A 17,824-nucleotide genomic window follows, 5' to 3' on the forward strand; every position below is an offset into this window, starting at 1 on the left:
GTATTTTCTGCTCTCTACAGTGGTGAAATAAAAGATGATATGGAGAGGTGAGACCTTCCGTGGGAAGATTAGAGGTGATGAAACTGTATGACAGTGTGAGGGAAGAGTCAAGTCTATTTCAGCACTACTTGTGTTTTGCTTATGATTAATGCTTGTCGTCTTACTAATCTTCATCTGATCTTAGGGACACTTAGATCTGTGTCTGTCAGTACTCATCCGGATACATATATACCTGCATGCCTGTCCAGGCTTCATGCTATGATCAAAACCATTTTCAATCTTCTTGTTTACTTCAGCCCTTAGTGTTTGTAAGCTTCAGAGATTTTTTTTGTTTGTTTTTCCTTAGCAAAATGAATTGTTCATGCCAAAATACAAATAATTTTTCCTAGTGTTCTGGTTTTAGAATGAAGACTAGAATTTTTTGTTTTGTTTTTATTTATTTTTGAACAGAATGAACATTGATTAAGGAAAATTGAGAGAGAACTTCTGAGAGTAGGAGCACTCCGTGGGAGAAACATTCTTGTTTTATTTTTGAGATCTCATTGTAGTCCAGGCTGGCCTGATATAAATATATGGCCCTATGTGGCCTTGTCCTCATAATGAACCTCCTATCTCAGTCTCCCAGTTGGCTGGGATTACAGGCATGATCACCACGTACAGCTGAGACCAGAGAATTATAACTAATGAAGTACCTGCTTTGGCTCTTCTACATAGGGGTAATTTTTTTTAAGGAAAAATTCCTGGGGCTGGCGAGATGGCTCAGCCGTTAAGAGCACTGCCTGCTCTTCCAGAGGACCCCATTTCAATGTCCAAAATCCACACATAAGCTCACAATTGTCTGTAACTTCAGTTAAGGGGATATGACACTCTCATACAGACACATATGGAGGCAAAACACCAATGCACATAAAATATAAATAAAATACAATTTTATGAGAAAATAAGTTTGTTTTTGCTAAGTAGATAGCTTAGTACCCTAGTGTCAGGTGTTTTGGTGAAGCCTTGGGTGTGTAGTACAGACTGTTTCATGGAATCATGCCTTGCACTTGGGAGTGGTAGACAGTGAAGATGTAAGTTAAGTAACTTTAGATCAGGAAATCCCTTGAAAGAAAGAGACAGTGCTGATTTCTTTCTTTCTTTCTTTCTTTTTTTTAAAGAAAGGAAAAATACTTTATACATTGTGACAGAGATGCCACTTTTAGGGAGTGTATTGTGTTAGCTGTGTCTTGAAAGTGGAGAATGGACTAATTTTGTGGAAAGTATTTCAGTAGTGGATCCTGACATGGGAAACATCATAGTGTATCAGGAATTGTCACAATGCTGGAATTAGGCTGGGCATGTGGCTCAGATGCTAGAGTACCTGCCCAGCATACACATAGATCATATTATATCCCAGTACTGAATACACTAGCTGTTAGAGTGCACACATGTAATCCCAGCACTTGGGAGGTGGAGGCAGAAGGATCAGAAGTTTAAGGTCATTTTCAACTACATGATGACTTTGGGTCAAGGTCTGTGGTATGCAAGACACCCTATCTCAAAAATAAGTAAAAATGCTTGAGTTGGTGAGGTAGACATGATGAGTTTCAGTCAAGATGCAGGTGTATTAAAAGTCTTATGCTCTTTAGGCTAGAAATGAAAATTATACAGGTATGCACATGCCACATGCTTGAGGAGGTTAGAGAACATCCCAAGATTTTTTTCCCTATCATGTGTGTGGTGGGGATTTATTTCAGGATGTCAGGCTTGGTGGCAAGTGCTTTTGCCCACCAAATCAGTCATTGACCCAATTCTTTCTGTTCTTTTTATAAAAAAAAAAAATTGAAAATTGAAAATTTTAATTGAGGCTGACTTGAGCACAGGCTGAGTTGAAGAACTGGGTGTGGAGCTGAGCTGTCTTTAAACTCCTGATTCCCTGTTTCCACTTCACAGCGCTGCTGTTGTAGTCAGTGACTATTCACCATGACTGGCTTCAAGATTTATGTCATAAAAGGTTATTTTGATTGTAGTTTTGATAGTAGCACACCGAAGCAGGAGAATCCTTGTGGTAAGTCAGCCACAGGGAGGAGGCCAGCAGCCACAGAGTTGATGACATTTTGGGGAAAGTTGGTTGGCGGTCTGACAGTTGCTGATACTTGGACTTGTGAGTTGGGTGCTTTGGGAGCAAGCCCTGGAACCAGAGGAACTGCTTCTGGTGTCCTTTCAGCACCCTCTACTGTTGGAAAGGGGAATGACCACTAGCAAGCAAGCATCTCCCAATCTGCAAGGCTCCCCCTTTGTTCTACAGAAAAGACATCCTGTGATGCTGTTAGGGAGCTGGCTATAAGTATGTCATGATGAATTTAAGTTTTCAGACTCTAGGGATTTTTACTAATGAGTTCAAAGCAATTTCAAACCCCATCTCAAGTACTTTTTGGATAAAGCTCTTGAGAAGCCTGATATCCAGGTCTGGGGTATGTACTGTCCCTTTTCTAAGTGCCTCTTGTGTAGTCTGCTTTACATTTCTTTCTTTTTAAAAAAATTTATGGGTATTTTCCTTGCACACATGTCTCTGCACCATGTATATGTATAGTGAGCCCTTAGAGGCCAGAAGAGAGTTTCAGATCCCCTGAGACTGGAGTTATTGTTGGTTGTGAGCCACATGTGGATACTGGGACTTGAACTCTGATCCTCTGGAAGAATAGCCAGTGTGTTAACAACTGAGCCATCTCTCCAACCTTCTTTCTTTTTAATGTTCATTCTTTATAATTTTTTCATTTATTTATGCATACATGTAGAGGTCAGAGGGCAACTTTTGAGAGACAGTTCTATTCTTTCAGTACTGTGGGTCCCAGGGATCAAGCTCAGGGTGTCAGGCTCAGGTTCAGTCACCCTTAGCTACTGAACCATCTCACTGGCCCAGTGCCTATTAAGTCTGTATTATCCATATTAAACAGTTTTTAACCAAGAAGGAAAAAGGCATTCTCTAGGTAGGAAGTGGCCTGAGAAGAAGATAATGTCAAAAGCGAATGTCAATTTTAAAAACATTTATTATAAACATGTTGGTGCATGTACCTGGCAGGCACATCTCTGAGTTTTATGCCATCTTGGTCTGCAAAGTGAGTTCCAGGACAGCCAGGCACACCGAGAGACCCTGTCTTGAAACATATTTCATGTGTATGTATATATTGACTTCTCTCTGTTGGGCTTAACTAGCTTGTAGAGCTGTCTGTGGTGCTGTGATTTTGAACCCAGGGCCTCATTTGCCACCCAGCACACATGCTGAGCTACACTGGGAGTCCTTTTTAATTTCTTAATGGGATCCTCCTGAGTTGCCATGGCTGGCTCAAACCTGGAATCCTTCGCTCTCATTCCTCAGAGTAGTAGGATTATGAGTGTGCACTACTATATTTAGCTTTATTAAGTGGTTTTCTTTGTGCAGTGAAATTACCCATGAATAATTCCCCCCTATTCAAGTCATCTGTGTTTTTAATCATTCTGCGGTGTTGAGAAAGAACTCCAGCATAGTATTGGAAGAAAAGTGGCAGTCAAGACATAGTATTCTTTTGTTGTTGTTCAAAAAAGAGTTAATAAATATGTCCTTAATTATTTTCCTCTGATTCTGGGGCTCATACCTAGGTCTTTGTGTATCCTAATAATAAATAAGCAAGTACTCTTATGTCTGATGTATGTCTCTACCCATGGCATAGTTTTGATTTATATTTTTCATTGGTATTTAAATTGTACATGGTGCTGGGTTACAAGCCCTGATCCTAACCTACAGAAGGTCATTTTTATTTGTGTTTCTGTACTTTGAGTATTTTTTTCACCATGCCCTCCTATCTCATTCCTGACATCCTCTCTTTCACTAGTCCTTCTCTTTCCCCTAGATAGTTTGATTGCTAATTTCATTCCATAAATATATGAGCTTATATATCTGCTTAAAATCTCAGAACCATAAATGAGAGAAAAATGTGGATATTCTGAGAGTGCTTAGTTTATTTTTCAGTTTTCTTTAGCATTACTTTAAGGTTAAGGAGGGCATTTGCTGCAAATCACCATAATGATTCTTCAGCATGTTGAGGGAATTCTTTCATCTTAGTGTGATTGTGTGGGTTTTAAATATTGTCAGTTGTTGCACACTATAGGAATGGACCTAGGGACTGTTTGTTCTTTTGTCGGTGATGTGACTCTCTTGCAAGTAATAGTTAGTGCTTCTTCTGCCCCCTTTCCCTAGGTGACTTGTGGAGCTATGATTTCTTCAGTGGTAAGTTTGTGGTGTCACCTGAGCCAGACACCAGTGTCCACACTCTTGACCCCCAGAAGCACAAGTATATTATCCTGGGAAGTGATGGGCTTTGGAATATGGTTCCACCTCAAGATGCCATCTCCATGTGCCAAGATCAAGAGGAGAAAAAATACTTGATGGTGAGAAGTGACTAGGTTTGATCTTGTCTGAAGTGTTTCAGTCTTGTCTGTGGTTGTGAGTCTAGCTCAGGAAGTCTTGTGTCTTATTCATAACCATTTCCAGTGACTCTCCTCCTTTTCTATATGCCTTGCAACCTCTGGGCTTTTCTGTATCTGTGTATTTGCGTACTTTGGATTTTTCCTATACATATGATCATATGACCTTTTAAATCTAGCATTCACTTAGCATAACATGTAAAGTAATGTTTGCTTTTGGCACTGAATATTGAACTCAGAATTTAACACATGCTAGGCAAATACACGAGCTCTGAGCTGTACCTCCAGGGATTTTTTTTTTTTTTTTTGTCCTTTCACTTTCAGATAGGGTGTCTCCTAGATTGTGTAGGCTGACCTAAAATTTGGGATTAATTCTCCTGTCTTATTTCCTGATAGTAGAGATGATAGACATGTGTCATCTTGTCTCATGTTCAGTCCTCACTCAGCACTTAATCTGAAAAAAAGACTTTAAATGTCAATCCCATCAACCTGTGAGTTTGTTAAAGCCAAGAATTGCTATTTCAACATTCATTCTTATTACCATTACCCAGAGTTAGTGTTTTGCAGTTAGTGATTATAAGATAATAACAAAGATGAAATAACTTGTTGGGTGGTGGCACACACCTTTTATCCCAGCACTTGGGAGGCAGAGACAGGTGGATCTCTGAATTAGAGGCCAGCCTGGTCTACAGAGTGAGTTCAGGACAACTAGAACCACACAGTAAGTCTCAAAAAACAAGAAAAACTAAAAGAACAAAAGAAATAGTTTGTATGGAATTATTTTTTTTCATGGAGCTTTGCTGAGAAATAAAGCAGATATACTGAAAAAGTGAAGGGCGAAGTGATTCACAGTGAGTCTTGATGGCTGTGTTGCCATGTGAACCATGTGCACAGAAGAGTTTGGGAGTAATTAGGACATGGACACTGCCTCAGTCAGTTTAGATGCATACTTTCCCCCTTTTTGTTATGTTTGGGTGTTTTGAGACAGGCTCTCATGAAGCCCTCTGGTTTCACACTTAGGCAGCTGAGGCTAGCCTTGAATTCTTGGTCCTTGTGTCTAAACTTCACAAGTGATAGGATCACAGGTGTGCACCCTCTTATATGGTGCTTCTTTTAACGTCACTAAAATTAGAATCCTGTTTTTCAAATGTATTATAATTTGATAGTGATTTTTCTTTTATGGCACACAAAACTCAAAGCTTGTGATATTCCATATCTGTAATCATCGTACCTGGGATGTGAGGCAGGAGGACCACCAGTTCCAGACCAGCCTGGGCTACACAGTGAGCTCTAGAATGTTCTGGGCTATCTCTGTCTTGTCATTGTGATTCCCTGTTCTTGGGCACCAGTGATTTTCCTATGGTTTCCAGGGTAGCTGGCATTACTGGACCAGGTCACTGTGGTGGGCTCCTTCGTTATATGGAAGTTGGCTCCTGCAGCAGGTTTTTTTTTTTCCTACCATGACTGATTGCCTTATTTGTTAATTATATATATAATAATTTACTTCCTCTTAAAGATGACTTCTCTGTAATGTTCCTTAGAGTAGACCAAACTTCTTGATTAATAAGATAAAAACACACCCTTTATATCTCATCTTGGTAGTGATCCTCCTGCCTCAGCCTCTCCAGTATTGAGATTAGAGGTTTGTATCATTATACCTGGTACATTAGTATCTAATTTAATCACCAGATAAGACCAACCACCAGACCACCCATCCATCCATCCACCCACCCACCCACCTACCCATCCGTCCGTCTGTCCATCCATCCATCCATCCATCCATCCATCCATCCATCCATCCATTCATCCATCCATCCATCCATTCATCCTTTTTTTTGAGGCAGGGTCCGTTAAGAGTTAAGAGCTGGCTGTGCTGGAACTCAATATGTAGATCAGTCTGGCTTTGAACTCCCAGAGATGCATCTGCCTCTGTCTTGGAGTGCTTGAATTAAAGCTTGCACCACCATGCCTTGCCCCAAACTGTATTTTTTAAAAAAATTATAGGTGAATTAGTTTAATAGATTATAGTCATTTTAGATCGTTTGAGAATTTGAATTTTATTAACTTATTTGGCCACACTTTATCTTATTTTATCTTTAAATGTTTGTTTTACTGTGTTTATGCATGTGGTCCAGTAATGTATGTGTGTTAGTCAGAAGGCAGCTTGAAGAGGAGCTGGTCACTCCTACCATGTGGGTCTAGGGGGTTGAACTAGAGACCTTGAGTCATCAGGCTTAGTAGCAGGCACCCTTACCTACTGAGCCATCTCACCAGATCCACCAGGTTTTTAGTGTGAATTACATGTAATGGTAAGCAATTGGGAGTTAATGTTTTTCCTTCTTGTTCTTTTAAATATAGGGTGAGCAAGGACAGTCCTGTGCCAAAATGCTTGTGAACCGAGCACTTGGCCGCTGGAGGCAGCGTATGCTTCGAGCAGATAACACAAGTGCCATTGTAATCTGCATCTCTCCAGAAGTAGACAATCAAGGGAACTTCACCAATGAAGATGAGCTCTTTCTGAACCTGACTGATAGCCCTACCTACAACAGCCAAGAGACCTGTGTGATGACCCCGTCTCCGAGTTCTACACCACCAGTCAAGGTACACAGTGCTACAGGGGTGTGTGTGGTTTACTTACTTTTCTATTACTGACAAAGCACCATGACCTAAACTAACTCATACAAGAAAGTGATAGCTTGTGGTTTCAGAGGGTCAGAGTCTATGAGAACGGTGAAAGAACAGCTGAGACCGCTCTCTCTTCATTTTATGTGTATGAGTATTTGCTTCAATGTATGTCTGTTTACCATGTGCATGCCTGGTGCTAGCTTAGAAGAGAGCAGTGGATCCCCTAGAGCTGGAAATATGGACAGTTGTGAGCTGCCATGTGGGTATTGGGACATGAACCTGGGTCCTCTGCAAACACAAGCACTCCTAACTACTGAGCCATTTTGCCAGCCTTGAGAGCTCACATTTTGATCCACAACCAAGAGAGAGCGCTGAGTCTCTCAAGTCTTTTGAAACCTTAAAGCCTATTCTGAGATGCATACCGACCTCAGCAAAGGCCATCTCTCGGGCTGGAGAGATGACTCAGTGGTTAAGAGCACTGACTGCTCTTCTAGAGGTCCTGAGTTCAAATCCCAGCAACCACATGGTGGCTCACAGCCATCTGTAATGAGATCTGATGCCCTCTTCTGGTGTGTTTGAAGACAGCTACAGTATACTTATATATAATAAATAAATAAATCTTAAAAAAAAAAAAAAAGGGCCACCTCTCCTAATTCTTTCTAATTCTTTACAAACAGTTGTACCAGTTAGGGACCAAGTGTTCAGATATCAAGGGGGCAGGTCGTTCTCATTCATTCTAACATATCTTGTTTGTGTTTGAGACAAGGACCCATGGGTGTACAGCTGAGGATGATCTTGAACTCCTGAGCTTTCTGCTTTTATCTCCCAAGTACTGGGATTGCAGTATTTACAATCATAACTGGTTAATTAAGACAGAATGTTGGATTTGGACTAAGTTCAAGAAAATGATGGATCTTTGCTACATAATTCATTGCAGGAAAGAATCTCTTTCCCCTCTGCCCAGATATTTGTGACTGTTGAGCAAACTGCCACTAAACCACATCCTCGGTTCCTCAAAGAGCCATCTTCACACTAATTTGAAGTCAGTTGTATGTATATAACTTAATAGAAAAATTATTGTCACTGAAAAATGTTAATATGTGGAACTTATTGATCCCTTTTATGAATCTACGAACGTTTGTAGAACATAAATCTGGGAATCATAATTCTTGTATACATAAGTTAATCTAAACCTATAATACAGAGCTGTCTTGATGTGATCCATGTTATCAGTAACAACACTGAGAGTTTAAATAGTTTGAGCAAAGTTATGCAGAATCAAGACTGAACTGGCCTTTAGGATATTAGACCTTAGACTTGGGTTTTTGTATTAGCATTGCTAAGAAACATCATTAGCTTCTTATATTACTTGTTTGACACATGATTTCAAGCTTCCAATCTGATCCTCCTACTGAGTGCTGGGATTATAGAAGTCAGCCAACATGCCTGATTATTCAGTGTCTGGTGTAAACTAAAATGAAATGTGTTTGAGATGTGCTGAGGTGGGGCTAGAGAGAGGCAGCTCCCTGGGTAAAAGTACTTGTCTGACTTAAGTTTGGTTCCCATCATCCATACCAGACAGCACAAAACCACATCTGATTCAAGCTCAAGTGGATCTGATTCCATCTTCTGACTCCTAGGGTATCCACACACACATATACACACATAAATGAAAATAAATTAAATCTTTTAATGAAAAACATAGACTGAGGAACACACTTAACAGCATTTCTGTTTCCTGATTTACTCAGAACTCAGTTAACTTGACTTTGTTAGAGTTTATTTTTTTAGGAGACTGACAACTAAAGGGGGAAATAAAACATGATGCCACATCATCTTTTGAGCACATTTTAAAAGGGCCAGTGAACTGATTTGTTTTTAGATAGGCTCACGTGTAGCCCAGGCTAGCCTTGAATTCCTGCTTCTCCTGCTTACCGTTTCCACATGAAGGGATTACAGGCCTGCCCTAGACAAAAGGCTTTGGAAGGACTTTTACTTTGGGTTTTGTGGTTGTGTAAGTCAGTGTCTGGAATTTATGTTGCTATGCTTCCTCTTACTTCACGTAGACGGCAAAAACATATATGCAGCGAGGTGAAATGTAGTCTGTCATCAGTAATTGACAGTGAGTTTTTTTTTCCCACCTTGACCTAGTTTGCTTGTTTTTGCCCTAGAATAGACCTTGGGATCTAGTGAATGAAGCATAAACACTCTACTGGTAAATTACATACTAGTTCATTAATTTTGGGGGGCTTTGAACATAGTGTATAGTCTAGATTCACCTTGAACTTATGGTCCTCTTTCCTTCCACACCTGAATAGCTGTGATCATGGGTTTGCTTCATAGTTTGAGCTGATTCATAACACTGAATTTTTTCTGTGTTGGTGATCAAACCCAGGCAAGCATTCTGACACAGAGTTACACCCTTGACCTCTATTCTAATTTTCTTTTCTTTTCTTTTCTTTTTGTTTTTTGTTTCTTTCTTTTTTTTTTTTTTAAGACAGTGTCTTTTTTTATATAGCTCTTGGTATCCCGAAACTCACTATGTAGACCAGGCTGGCCTTGAGCTCACAGAAATCTGTTTGCCTCTGCCTCTAAACGCTGTGATTAAACATGTACAGCACCGTGCCCATTCTTTTTGAATTCATTGTTATGAGAGTATGAGTATGTATGCCACGGTGTTCACACAGAGGCCAGAGGACAACTTTATGCTGTCTTCTCCTCTTGCTTTTATGTGGGTGCTGGGGACTGAACTCAGTTTGTCAGGCATCTTTATCTTACATACTGAACCATCTCAACTGCCCATAGTACTTAAAAATAAAAAAATCTTTGTTTACTTGATGTTAGTGTTTTGAAATAGTCTTCTGTACCACAGGCTTGCTTCAGACTCTATATATACCAGAAGCTGGCTGTGACCTCCTGATTGTCTTGCCTTCATCCCACAAGTGCTGATGTTACAGGTACACTTGTACACTTGGCCTTCTTAAAAGAAACTTTATGTCAGAGGTTTCTTTCCAAGCCAGGCATGGTTGTGTGTGCCTTTTGGACAGTTGGGGTAGAAGGATCATGCGTTCGAGGCCACCTTAAGCAAGACTCTGTCTCAGGATTGCCATGAATTTAAGGCCAGCCTGGCTTACATAGAACATGTAGATTAATATGGGGAGCTACATATTAAAGTCATATAAAAAAGACTTTTCATTGAAAAGTTAAAAATAATAGTACAGGGGCTGGAGAGATGGCTCAGCGGTTAAGCACACTGACTGCTCTTCCAGAGGTCCTGAGTTCAATTCCCAGCAACCACATGGTGGCTCACAACCATCTGTAATGAGATCTGATGCCCTGTTCTGGTGTGTCTGAAGACAGCTACAGTGTACTCAATATAAAATAAAAAAACAATAATAGTACAGAATGGCACCTGTTACAGTTTCATTTACTCAAGGCTTCGAAGGTTTATGCCTGTTTTTGATTAGTGACTATGTTCACTGCTTTCTTGTTCTCTAATGTACTTAAGGAGTTGCCATTTAGGCAAATAGGGAAGGGTCTCTTAGGGAGTTAGGCACAAAGTGACTCCTGCTGTTATCTGAAGATCTAGGAGGCTTAGACAGGAGGATCACTGCAAGTCTGAGAGCAGCCTGTACTACAAAGGGAGATACTGTTGAAGACAACAAACGGTTCTTACCACTGGATCTCTTGGAGTGTTATGGGTAATAATATCAAGACCCTCTCTTAGAAAGGGATCCCGAGAATTCATGTGCGAGCTGGACATAGAGCAGGAGCATTTGTAATGCTAGCACCCCTGTGGGGAGATGGAATGCAGAGAAAGGGGAATCATGGAAGCTTACAACAGAAAACAAAACCAAAGTGACTTACCCGAGCCATGACATACAACATTTGCATCTACACACATGAATGTGCACACACACACTTCTGGCTGGTGTCATGCACATGTAATCCTAGTACCTGGGAAGCTGAGATGGTGGAAATCTTAAGTTCAAGGGCAATATAGAGAGTTTACGATGATTGTAGGGCTACATGGTGAGACCCTGTCTCAAAAAAGGAGAGGGTTCTATTATTATTCTTACGGAGGTCCCTTTGTGACCTGTTTTCTCAGTTGATGTCTGGTGTCTAATGTTCATGGGGTGGGGGATTACTATCTATCTTTCTATATGACACGATTGCTTTAATATTGTACTTTACAGTTCCTTGATAGATAATAGTCACAAGTTAGAATTTAGCAAGGAGAAATTTTTAAAAAGAATACTCTGGAAAATTTTGACTGTAGTTTTAAGCTAGCTAGTTTTAACTAGTTTTTGTCAAGAAACCATTTATAGGACTGGGGATGTAGAGTTCAGTTGGTAGAGAGCTTGCCCAGCATGTATGAAGCCCTGGGCTCGGCTGAGACTAGATACTCATATAAGCTATATGAGTACTGTATAAACTGAGTGGGCCTCTCTCTGCAGTTTGGCACTATAAAGTAGAGGCAGGAGGGTCAGAAATCTACAGTCATCTCTAGTTATATAGCAAGTTCAAAGCCAGCCTGGGTTACATGACATACTGTCCCAAATTTTTTCTAAAAAGGCCATTTAGAGGCATCAAGATCGCTTGGTTGATTGCAGTGCTTGCTGTCTGAGTTCAGTCCTGGGATCTTCAGGGTGTGTGGAGAGATCACATGTAACTTGCCCCCGACCTCTGCATATACATACTGTGGTATGTGCACTCTCACATACACAAAAGCTTTTGAAAAGTGTAAGTTAAGAAATGAAATTGCATTTATTTTGTGGGTCCATATTTGTTTTCACACAAACATGCCAGGGCAGGACAATAATATAAAACTGTAGGTCTTAATGCATCCAAGAGGAATTTGTTCCTTTTCACCCTAATTATGTCATCATTACGTCACATTTGTTATGTTTCAATTAAAATTGAAAACAAGTTTATGTAGGTAAATATTGTTCGATTTACCAGAAAGTTGGGATGTCAGCTTAAGTTTTTTAAGGGCTTATGTCAAAAAATAAGGATTTTATGTAAAAAAAAAATTAAGAGCTAGTCCATCAGTAGTATATTGTTACTGTACATAAAATTAAAGCACAGAGTCTTGGCTGGCAGTGGTTTTATATATAACCTTAGTTTCAGCACTGGGGAGACAGAAGCAGGCAGAGTTTGAAACTAGCCTGATCTACATAGCAAAATTCAGGATAGCCAGGGCTACAGTGAAAAATTCTGTCTCATTAAACAAACAAAATATAGAGTTTGGGTAAAGAAATTAAAATATCAAAAGCAGTAATTTTGTTCTTTTCCACATCTGGACACAGAGTGAATGTCTTGGTAGAGTGTGTGCTTTTGGCTATTTTAAGGGATCTGTTTTGAAGCCTTAGAGTATTTCACTTGGTCTCAGCTGTAGTTAGGAAATACCTGTGAGCACATGGTCTCTCCCCTTGGGCACATGATGCCGTCTCTTGTGATGAGTTTTTTCTGTGACCCTTTGTACTGCCTGCCTTCTTTGCAACCTCCACTGTGCACCCCTCATCCTCCTTAGTGCAGTGAATTTACAGTGAAGGAAGTGAGTGCATCTGTGCTTTTGCCATCTGTCTGTCTATTTTTGAGATAGGGTTCTTTCTGGAGCCCTGGCTGTCTTGGAACTTGCTTTGTAGACCAGGCTGGCCTCAAACTCAAAGAGATCCACCAGCCTCTGTCTCCTGAGTGCTGGGACTGAAGGCGGGCACCACTACTGCCCAGCTGGTTTTACTATCTTAACAATGTCTTAAGAACTTATTGTCTGTCAGTTATTGTGCATAGGATAAATACTTATTTTTTCTTTTTTCCTCTCAGTCACTGGAAGAAGATCCATGGCCAAGGCTGAACTCTAAGGACCATATACCTGCCCTTGTTCGCAGTAATGCCTTCTCAGAGAAATTTTTAGAGGTCCCAGCTGAGATAGCTCGAGGGAGTATCCAGACTGTAGTGATGACCTCAAAAGACTCAGAGACACTTGAAGAAAATTGCCCCAAAGCCCTGACTTTAAGGATTCATGATTCTTTGAATAATACCCTGTCAGTTGGCCTCATGCCAACCAATTCAACAAATACTATCATGGACCAAAAAAATTTAAAAATGTCAACTCCAGGTCAAATGAAAGCTCAAGAAGTTGAAAAAACCCCTCCAGCCAATTTTAAAAGGACATTAGAAGAATCCAACTCTGGGCCACTTATGAAGAAGCACCGACGAAATGGCTTAAGTCGGAGTAGCGGGGCCCAGGCTTCGAGTCTCCCTACAGCATCCCAGCGCAGGCACTCAGTCAAACTGACCATGAGGCGCAGACTCAGGGGCCAGAAGAAGATGGGACATCCTCTTCTACATCAGCACCGGAAAACAGTGTGTGTGTGCTGAGACAGCCCTGGGAAGTGGGCATCTCCTTACCTACGACTCGAGGGCCTTTTAAACTTGGTGCCGAAGTTGAACTTTTTTAAGGGGACAAAATAAAGAGTATACAGCGTGACTTTTTGGAATTTAACAGTTTTATTCTGGCCTTGTACTTGCCTGTATTATAAATGTGAATTTTGTAGATGTAGGGAATAAGTTGCTGTAAAATGTGTGTACATTTGTATCCTTTACACAAGTTTAGTCTCTTACTCTGGCACACAGTAATTGTGACAACAGGGCTAATGTTGAAGGAAAGTCAGAAGAATCTTTACGATTTTAAATATGTCTTTAAAGTTTTTAAAATGCTTATTACACACTTGTATACACCCCTTGTGAAGAACACACGACTTTTTAAAGAAAATTACTAAGCAAACTGGAAAAGTGAAGTATTTTCATAGTGATCTGTGCTCCACTTAATGTTTCCTAGGGACCATTAGTGTCATTTTAAAATTACATTTTATTTCACATTTCCTAATTCAGAAGTAAACCTTACATAGGAGAAAGCTGAGCTGTGTTACTGTAGCTAATTTGGTCTCCTTGCCCCACTTACACTGTGTGGTGTCTTCACTTCAGCGGTACTCTTCTACAGCAGTACATCTGTGTGCTTACTGAAATCTCTGGCACAGGTGGAGGTGTGTTTGACACACCACCACCATTTGTCTCAGACCAGTGGCATTAGGCCATATAGTTACTCTCTCCTAGTGTTTGCTTAAAATACGTGAAGTTTTTCTTGCTATTTCAATAACAGATGGTGCTGTTAATACCCAACATTTCCTAAATTATTTTATATAACATACAGGTTTTCATTGGTTATATGAATATGTCTATCCAATAAATCAGTGAACTGTTGCCCTTACATTGCTGGCCTTTTGTTGGCGACTCTTCACGGTAGGTACTAACAGTCAAATATGAATATACCTGTGCTTTCTTGACTTGAAATACATAAAATATTCATCTCTTAATATAGAACACATAGGACTGAACTATATCTATACAACATGATTCAGTTATAAGTTCTAAATGTTCAGTAAAGCTCTGGCACCATTCCTTGGTAATACAATAAAACTTTTAGAGAGAGAGACTAAAGTGCTAAGATTCTATAAATGTGATATGTGTGCCATTGTGCTCTTAAGAAACATCTTAAGCTCCTAATTTGGAACAGAAAGCCTGACTGAGGGCTTTGGATGTGCCTGAGTTGGGAGATTGCTTGGCTCACACACAGGAAGCCCTGGGATTCATTCAGCACTGCATAAGCCAGAGGCAGGAGGATCAGGGATTCAAAGTCATCCTTAGTTACAAAGTTTTAGGTCAACCTGAAAATCATGAGACAGTGTCTCAAAACAGTAGTGGATAAAACAAAACCAGAGAGATAAATGAGGAGGGTTAGGAGAGAGAAAGAACTCAGGATTTAGTGTGAGGGTTTAATGTGATTGACAGGTGTAAAGCTCTGCATTTAAAAAAAATTAATTATGGGTCGGGATTTAGCTTGGTGGTTAAGTGCTTAAGGCCCTGGGTTTGGTCCTCAGCTCTGGTAGAGTGGGGTGGGGGCAGAGAAATTCATTGGTATGGGTATGATTAGTTTGCCTGTATGTCAGTGTGTGTACCATGTATATGCTTAGTGTCCTTAGAAGCCTAAGAGGGTGTCAGATCTGGAACTGGATTTAAAGGCAAATTGTAAACCAGTAAGTGGGTACTGGAAATCCAAAAAAAAAAGACCCCCTAGGAAGACCAGCTAGTGTTCTTAACTTCTGAGCCCTCTCTCTAGCCATAAGGGCCTGTATTTGATCCACTGCACTAGAACAACAAAGACTGGCTTGGACATGCTATGCTGCCCACTACACTGGAATACTGTCTCCTGGGATGGCACTGCTGAAATACTGAAACTGAGGTGGACCTACTAGGATGACTTTGGGAATGCTCTTATAAAGGGAGTTTTAGAAACCTCTTGATAATTATTATATATGCAAATTGTATAAAGTAGTTGGTCTCATTGACATGCAATTTTAGGTCTATCTTTCCTTCTCATATCTGCCACTACTCACTCCTGAATAGTTCTGAGTTAAATTCTTTTGGTTGTCTGACCTTGGATGTATAGGTTTGTATTCTTTACCAAATTTAGGAATCTCTTATGTATTATTAACTTTTTCTAGCACCACTTTTTTTTAAAAAACAAAACGAAACAAACACTTTTTACTGATTATGAGTTGCACATCATGTATCCCAGCTCTCTCATGTTCACTCTTCAAACTCGAAATTTCTGTCATAAATAAAAAAGCAAAAAAGAAAAACCAAAAGCATAGAAACTATCTCATCGTGGAAGCTTTAGTATGTCATAGTGTGTCCCACAGTCCATCCCTCTGTCCACACATCTTCACTTGCAAATGTTCATTGCAATGAGTCATTGGTCTCATTTGAGATCTCTGGCTTTCGTGACACCATCAATATTGGATTCTCATTGGGCCTCCTGGTTATCCTGTTGCCCTGTTTCTGTGCCATGGAGATCCTACGGCTTTGGATCATTCGGACTGTCCCTTTTTTTACATATCCTGTTTGCAGATGGTTGGGATTTTGAGGTGGGCCAATTCAGTGCTCTGGATCTGGGCCTAGGTGGTAGCTGAAGTGGTTAGTGTGTGGGATTTCCCTTCTCTGTAACTGCAGAGTGAGCTATGTAGGAGGAAGGGTTAGTCCCCATGCACTCATGCTGCATTCATCAGGGACAGCTCCACTGTGTTGCCTAGGTGAGGTGTAGGACCTCTGGCCTTCTAACACCACATTCTTATGTCTTAATTTCCCTTTAATTTTCTTTGATATATTCTTTTAGTTTTAGTTTTTTTCATCTGCTTTTAATTCATTTATTTATTTTTCTTTGAGATAGTCTTGGTATGTAGGCCAGACTTACCTTGGATTTGCAACCAACTTGCTTCAGCCTCTGGAATGCTGGATTATAGGCAGTCACTATCACAACAGGTGGGAACTTTAGGGATTTGATTTGTAGTCATTTGAAAGGTAATAAAATCTTACACATGCTTAGCTAGCAGTTTGTTAAAACAATACTTGGTAATGATCAGAACAAAGAACTAACTCTTCCACTGAAAATGAACACCGTAGACACGGTTAAGAGAAGTATCTAGATGTGGTGTAATGCTTACCTATAGTCTCAGAATCTTGCAGGCTAAGATAAGAAGTTCAGGAGTTTAAGTTCATCCCCAGTCCTTTAGTGAAGGTGTCACCATGCTCACTGGGACCAACCAAAGTCATAGGCTATCACAAGGAGACAGTGCTAATGGGAGTATACTGCTTATCTCAAACTGGTGATGAAAGCAAATACCAAACCAAATAAATTGGGAAGAGTCTATTCTAGGTTTTCCTTTCCTTTTTAATTTTTGAGGTAGTGTCCCACCAGATAGCACAGGCTGGCTTTAAATTCACTGAGGATCTGACTGTGACATTAGATTCACTCGGGCCTCCTAAGCACTGCGGTTACATGTACGAGCCACCAAGATTAAGCTATGACCTTTGTTTAATTAGATTGAGCCTCATGTAGCCCAGGCTGGCTTCCAACCTACGTAACCCATGGTCCAATACCTAGCCTCCCCACCATTAGCTTTCTGTAGCCTGTAACTATTCCCAGCTCAGAGTATTGATCTTTCCCCCGCTGTCCACCCACACACATAACCATGTTCTCTTCAAGAACTGTGGAATAACACCTGGGAATAACTAAAAAAGGATACAACCTTCCTTTGCAAAAGATTTTCCTTTGCAGGGTGGCCACTGGGGACCCTGGCACCATCTAGGCTCGTCCTCTTCCTCATGTCTGCTGCAAACACAAGATTACCTATTTCATTTATATATAGTTACATATACTAAGGTCTTGTATAGCAGAGACTGTCTTGAATCCCCTAGGTAGGGAAAATGGCCCTGAACATCTGGAATTTGTCTTTTCCTTCTATCAATAATGGCAGAAGAAGCCTTTAATTTTTTACATCACTAAATATTTGTGTTTGTGGGGTGGGATGTTACATGTTTGGGGTGGGGTCAGAAGACAACTTGTTTTCTTTTGTCATGTAAATCCCGAGGATTGAACTCAGGTGGTTAGGCTTGGCAGCTAGGACCTTTACCCTCTGAACCACCTCACAAGCCCTGAGAGAAGGTTTTGAGACCCCAGAGGGTTAAACTAGAAGAGTTGTATCATTTCAGCCCATGGCAACAGCAACTGCCCTTTCTCTGCCTATCTCAGGAAACCCTAGAGCTCCATCCAGGGACAGTTTGCTTAGTCTGAGAGAACCAGAAGAGGAAAAAAAAATACTTTCCTGATACTACTGTGGTCAATTAAGACATA

General features: G+C 40.4%; 1 protein-coding gene across 2 annotated transcripts in view; it reads left to right on the forward strand.

Moving 5' to 3' along the window:
• The window catches only part of PPM1D (protein phosphatase, Mg2+/Mn2+ dependent 1D), a 33,282-nt gene extending 19,002 nt beyond the window's left edge, over nucleotides 1-14,280 (forward strand). For both annotated transcript variants that reach the window (XM_080922315.1, XM_080922316.1), the window contains exons 4-6: nucleotides 4,217-4,407; nucleotides 6,802-7,044; nucleotides 12,895-14,280. In XM_080922315.1, coding sequence (XP_080778441.1) covers nucleotides 4,217-4,407; nucleotides 6,802-7,044; nucleotides 12,895-13,452 — 992 coding nt within the window. In that variant the 3' untranslated portion in view covers nucleotides 13,453-14,280. The remainder of the gene's footprint in view (nucleotides 1-4,216; nucleotides 4,408-6,801; nucleotides 7,045-12,894) is intronic.
• Nucleotides 14,281-17,824: the final 3,544 nt, after the last annotated feature.

Source organism: Micromys minutus, assembly GCF_963924665.1.
Source record: "Micromys minutus genome assembly, chromosome: 10".
Lineage (NCBI taxonomy): Eukaryota > Metazoa > Chordata > Mammalia > Rodentia > Muridae > Micromys > Micromys minutus.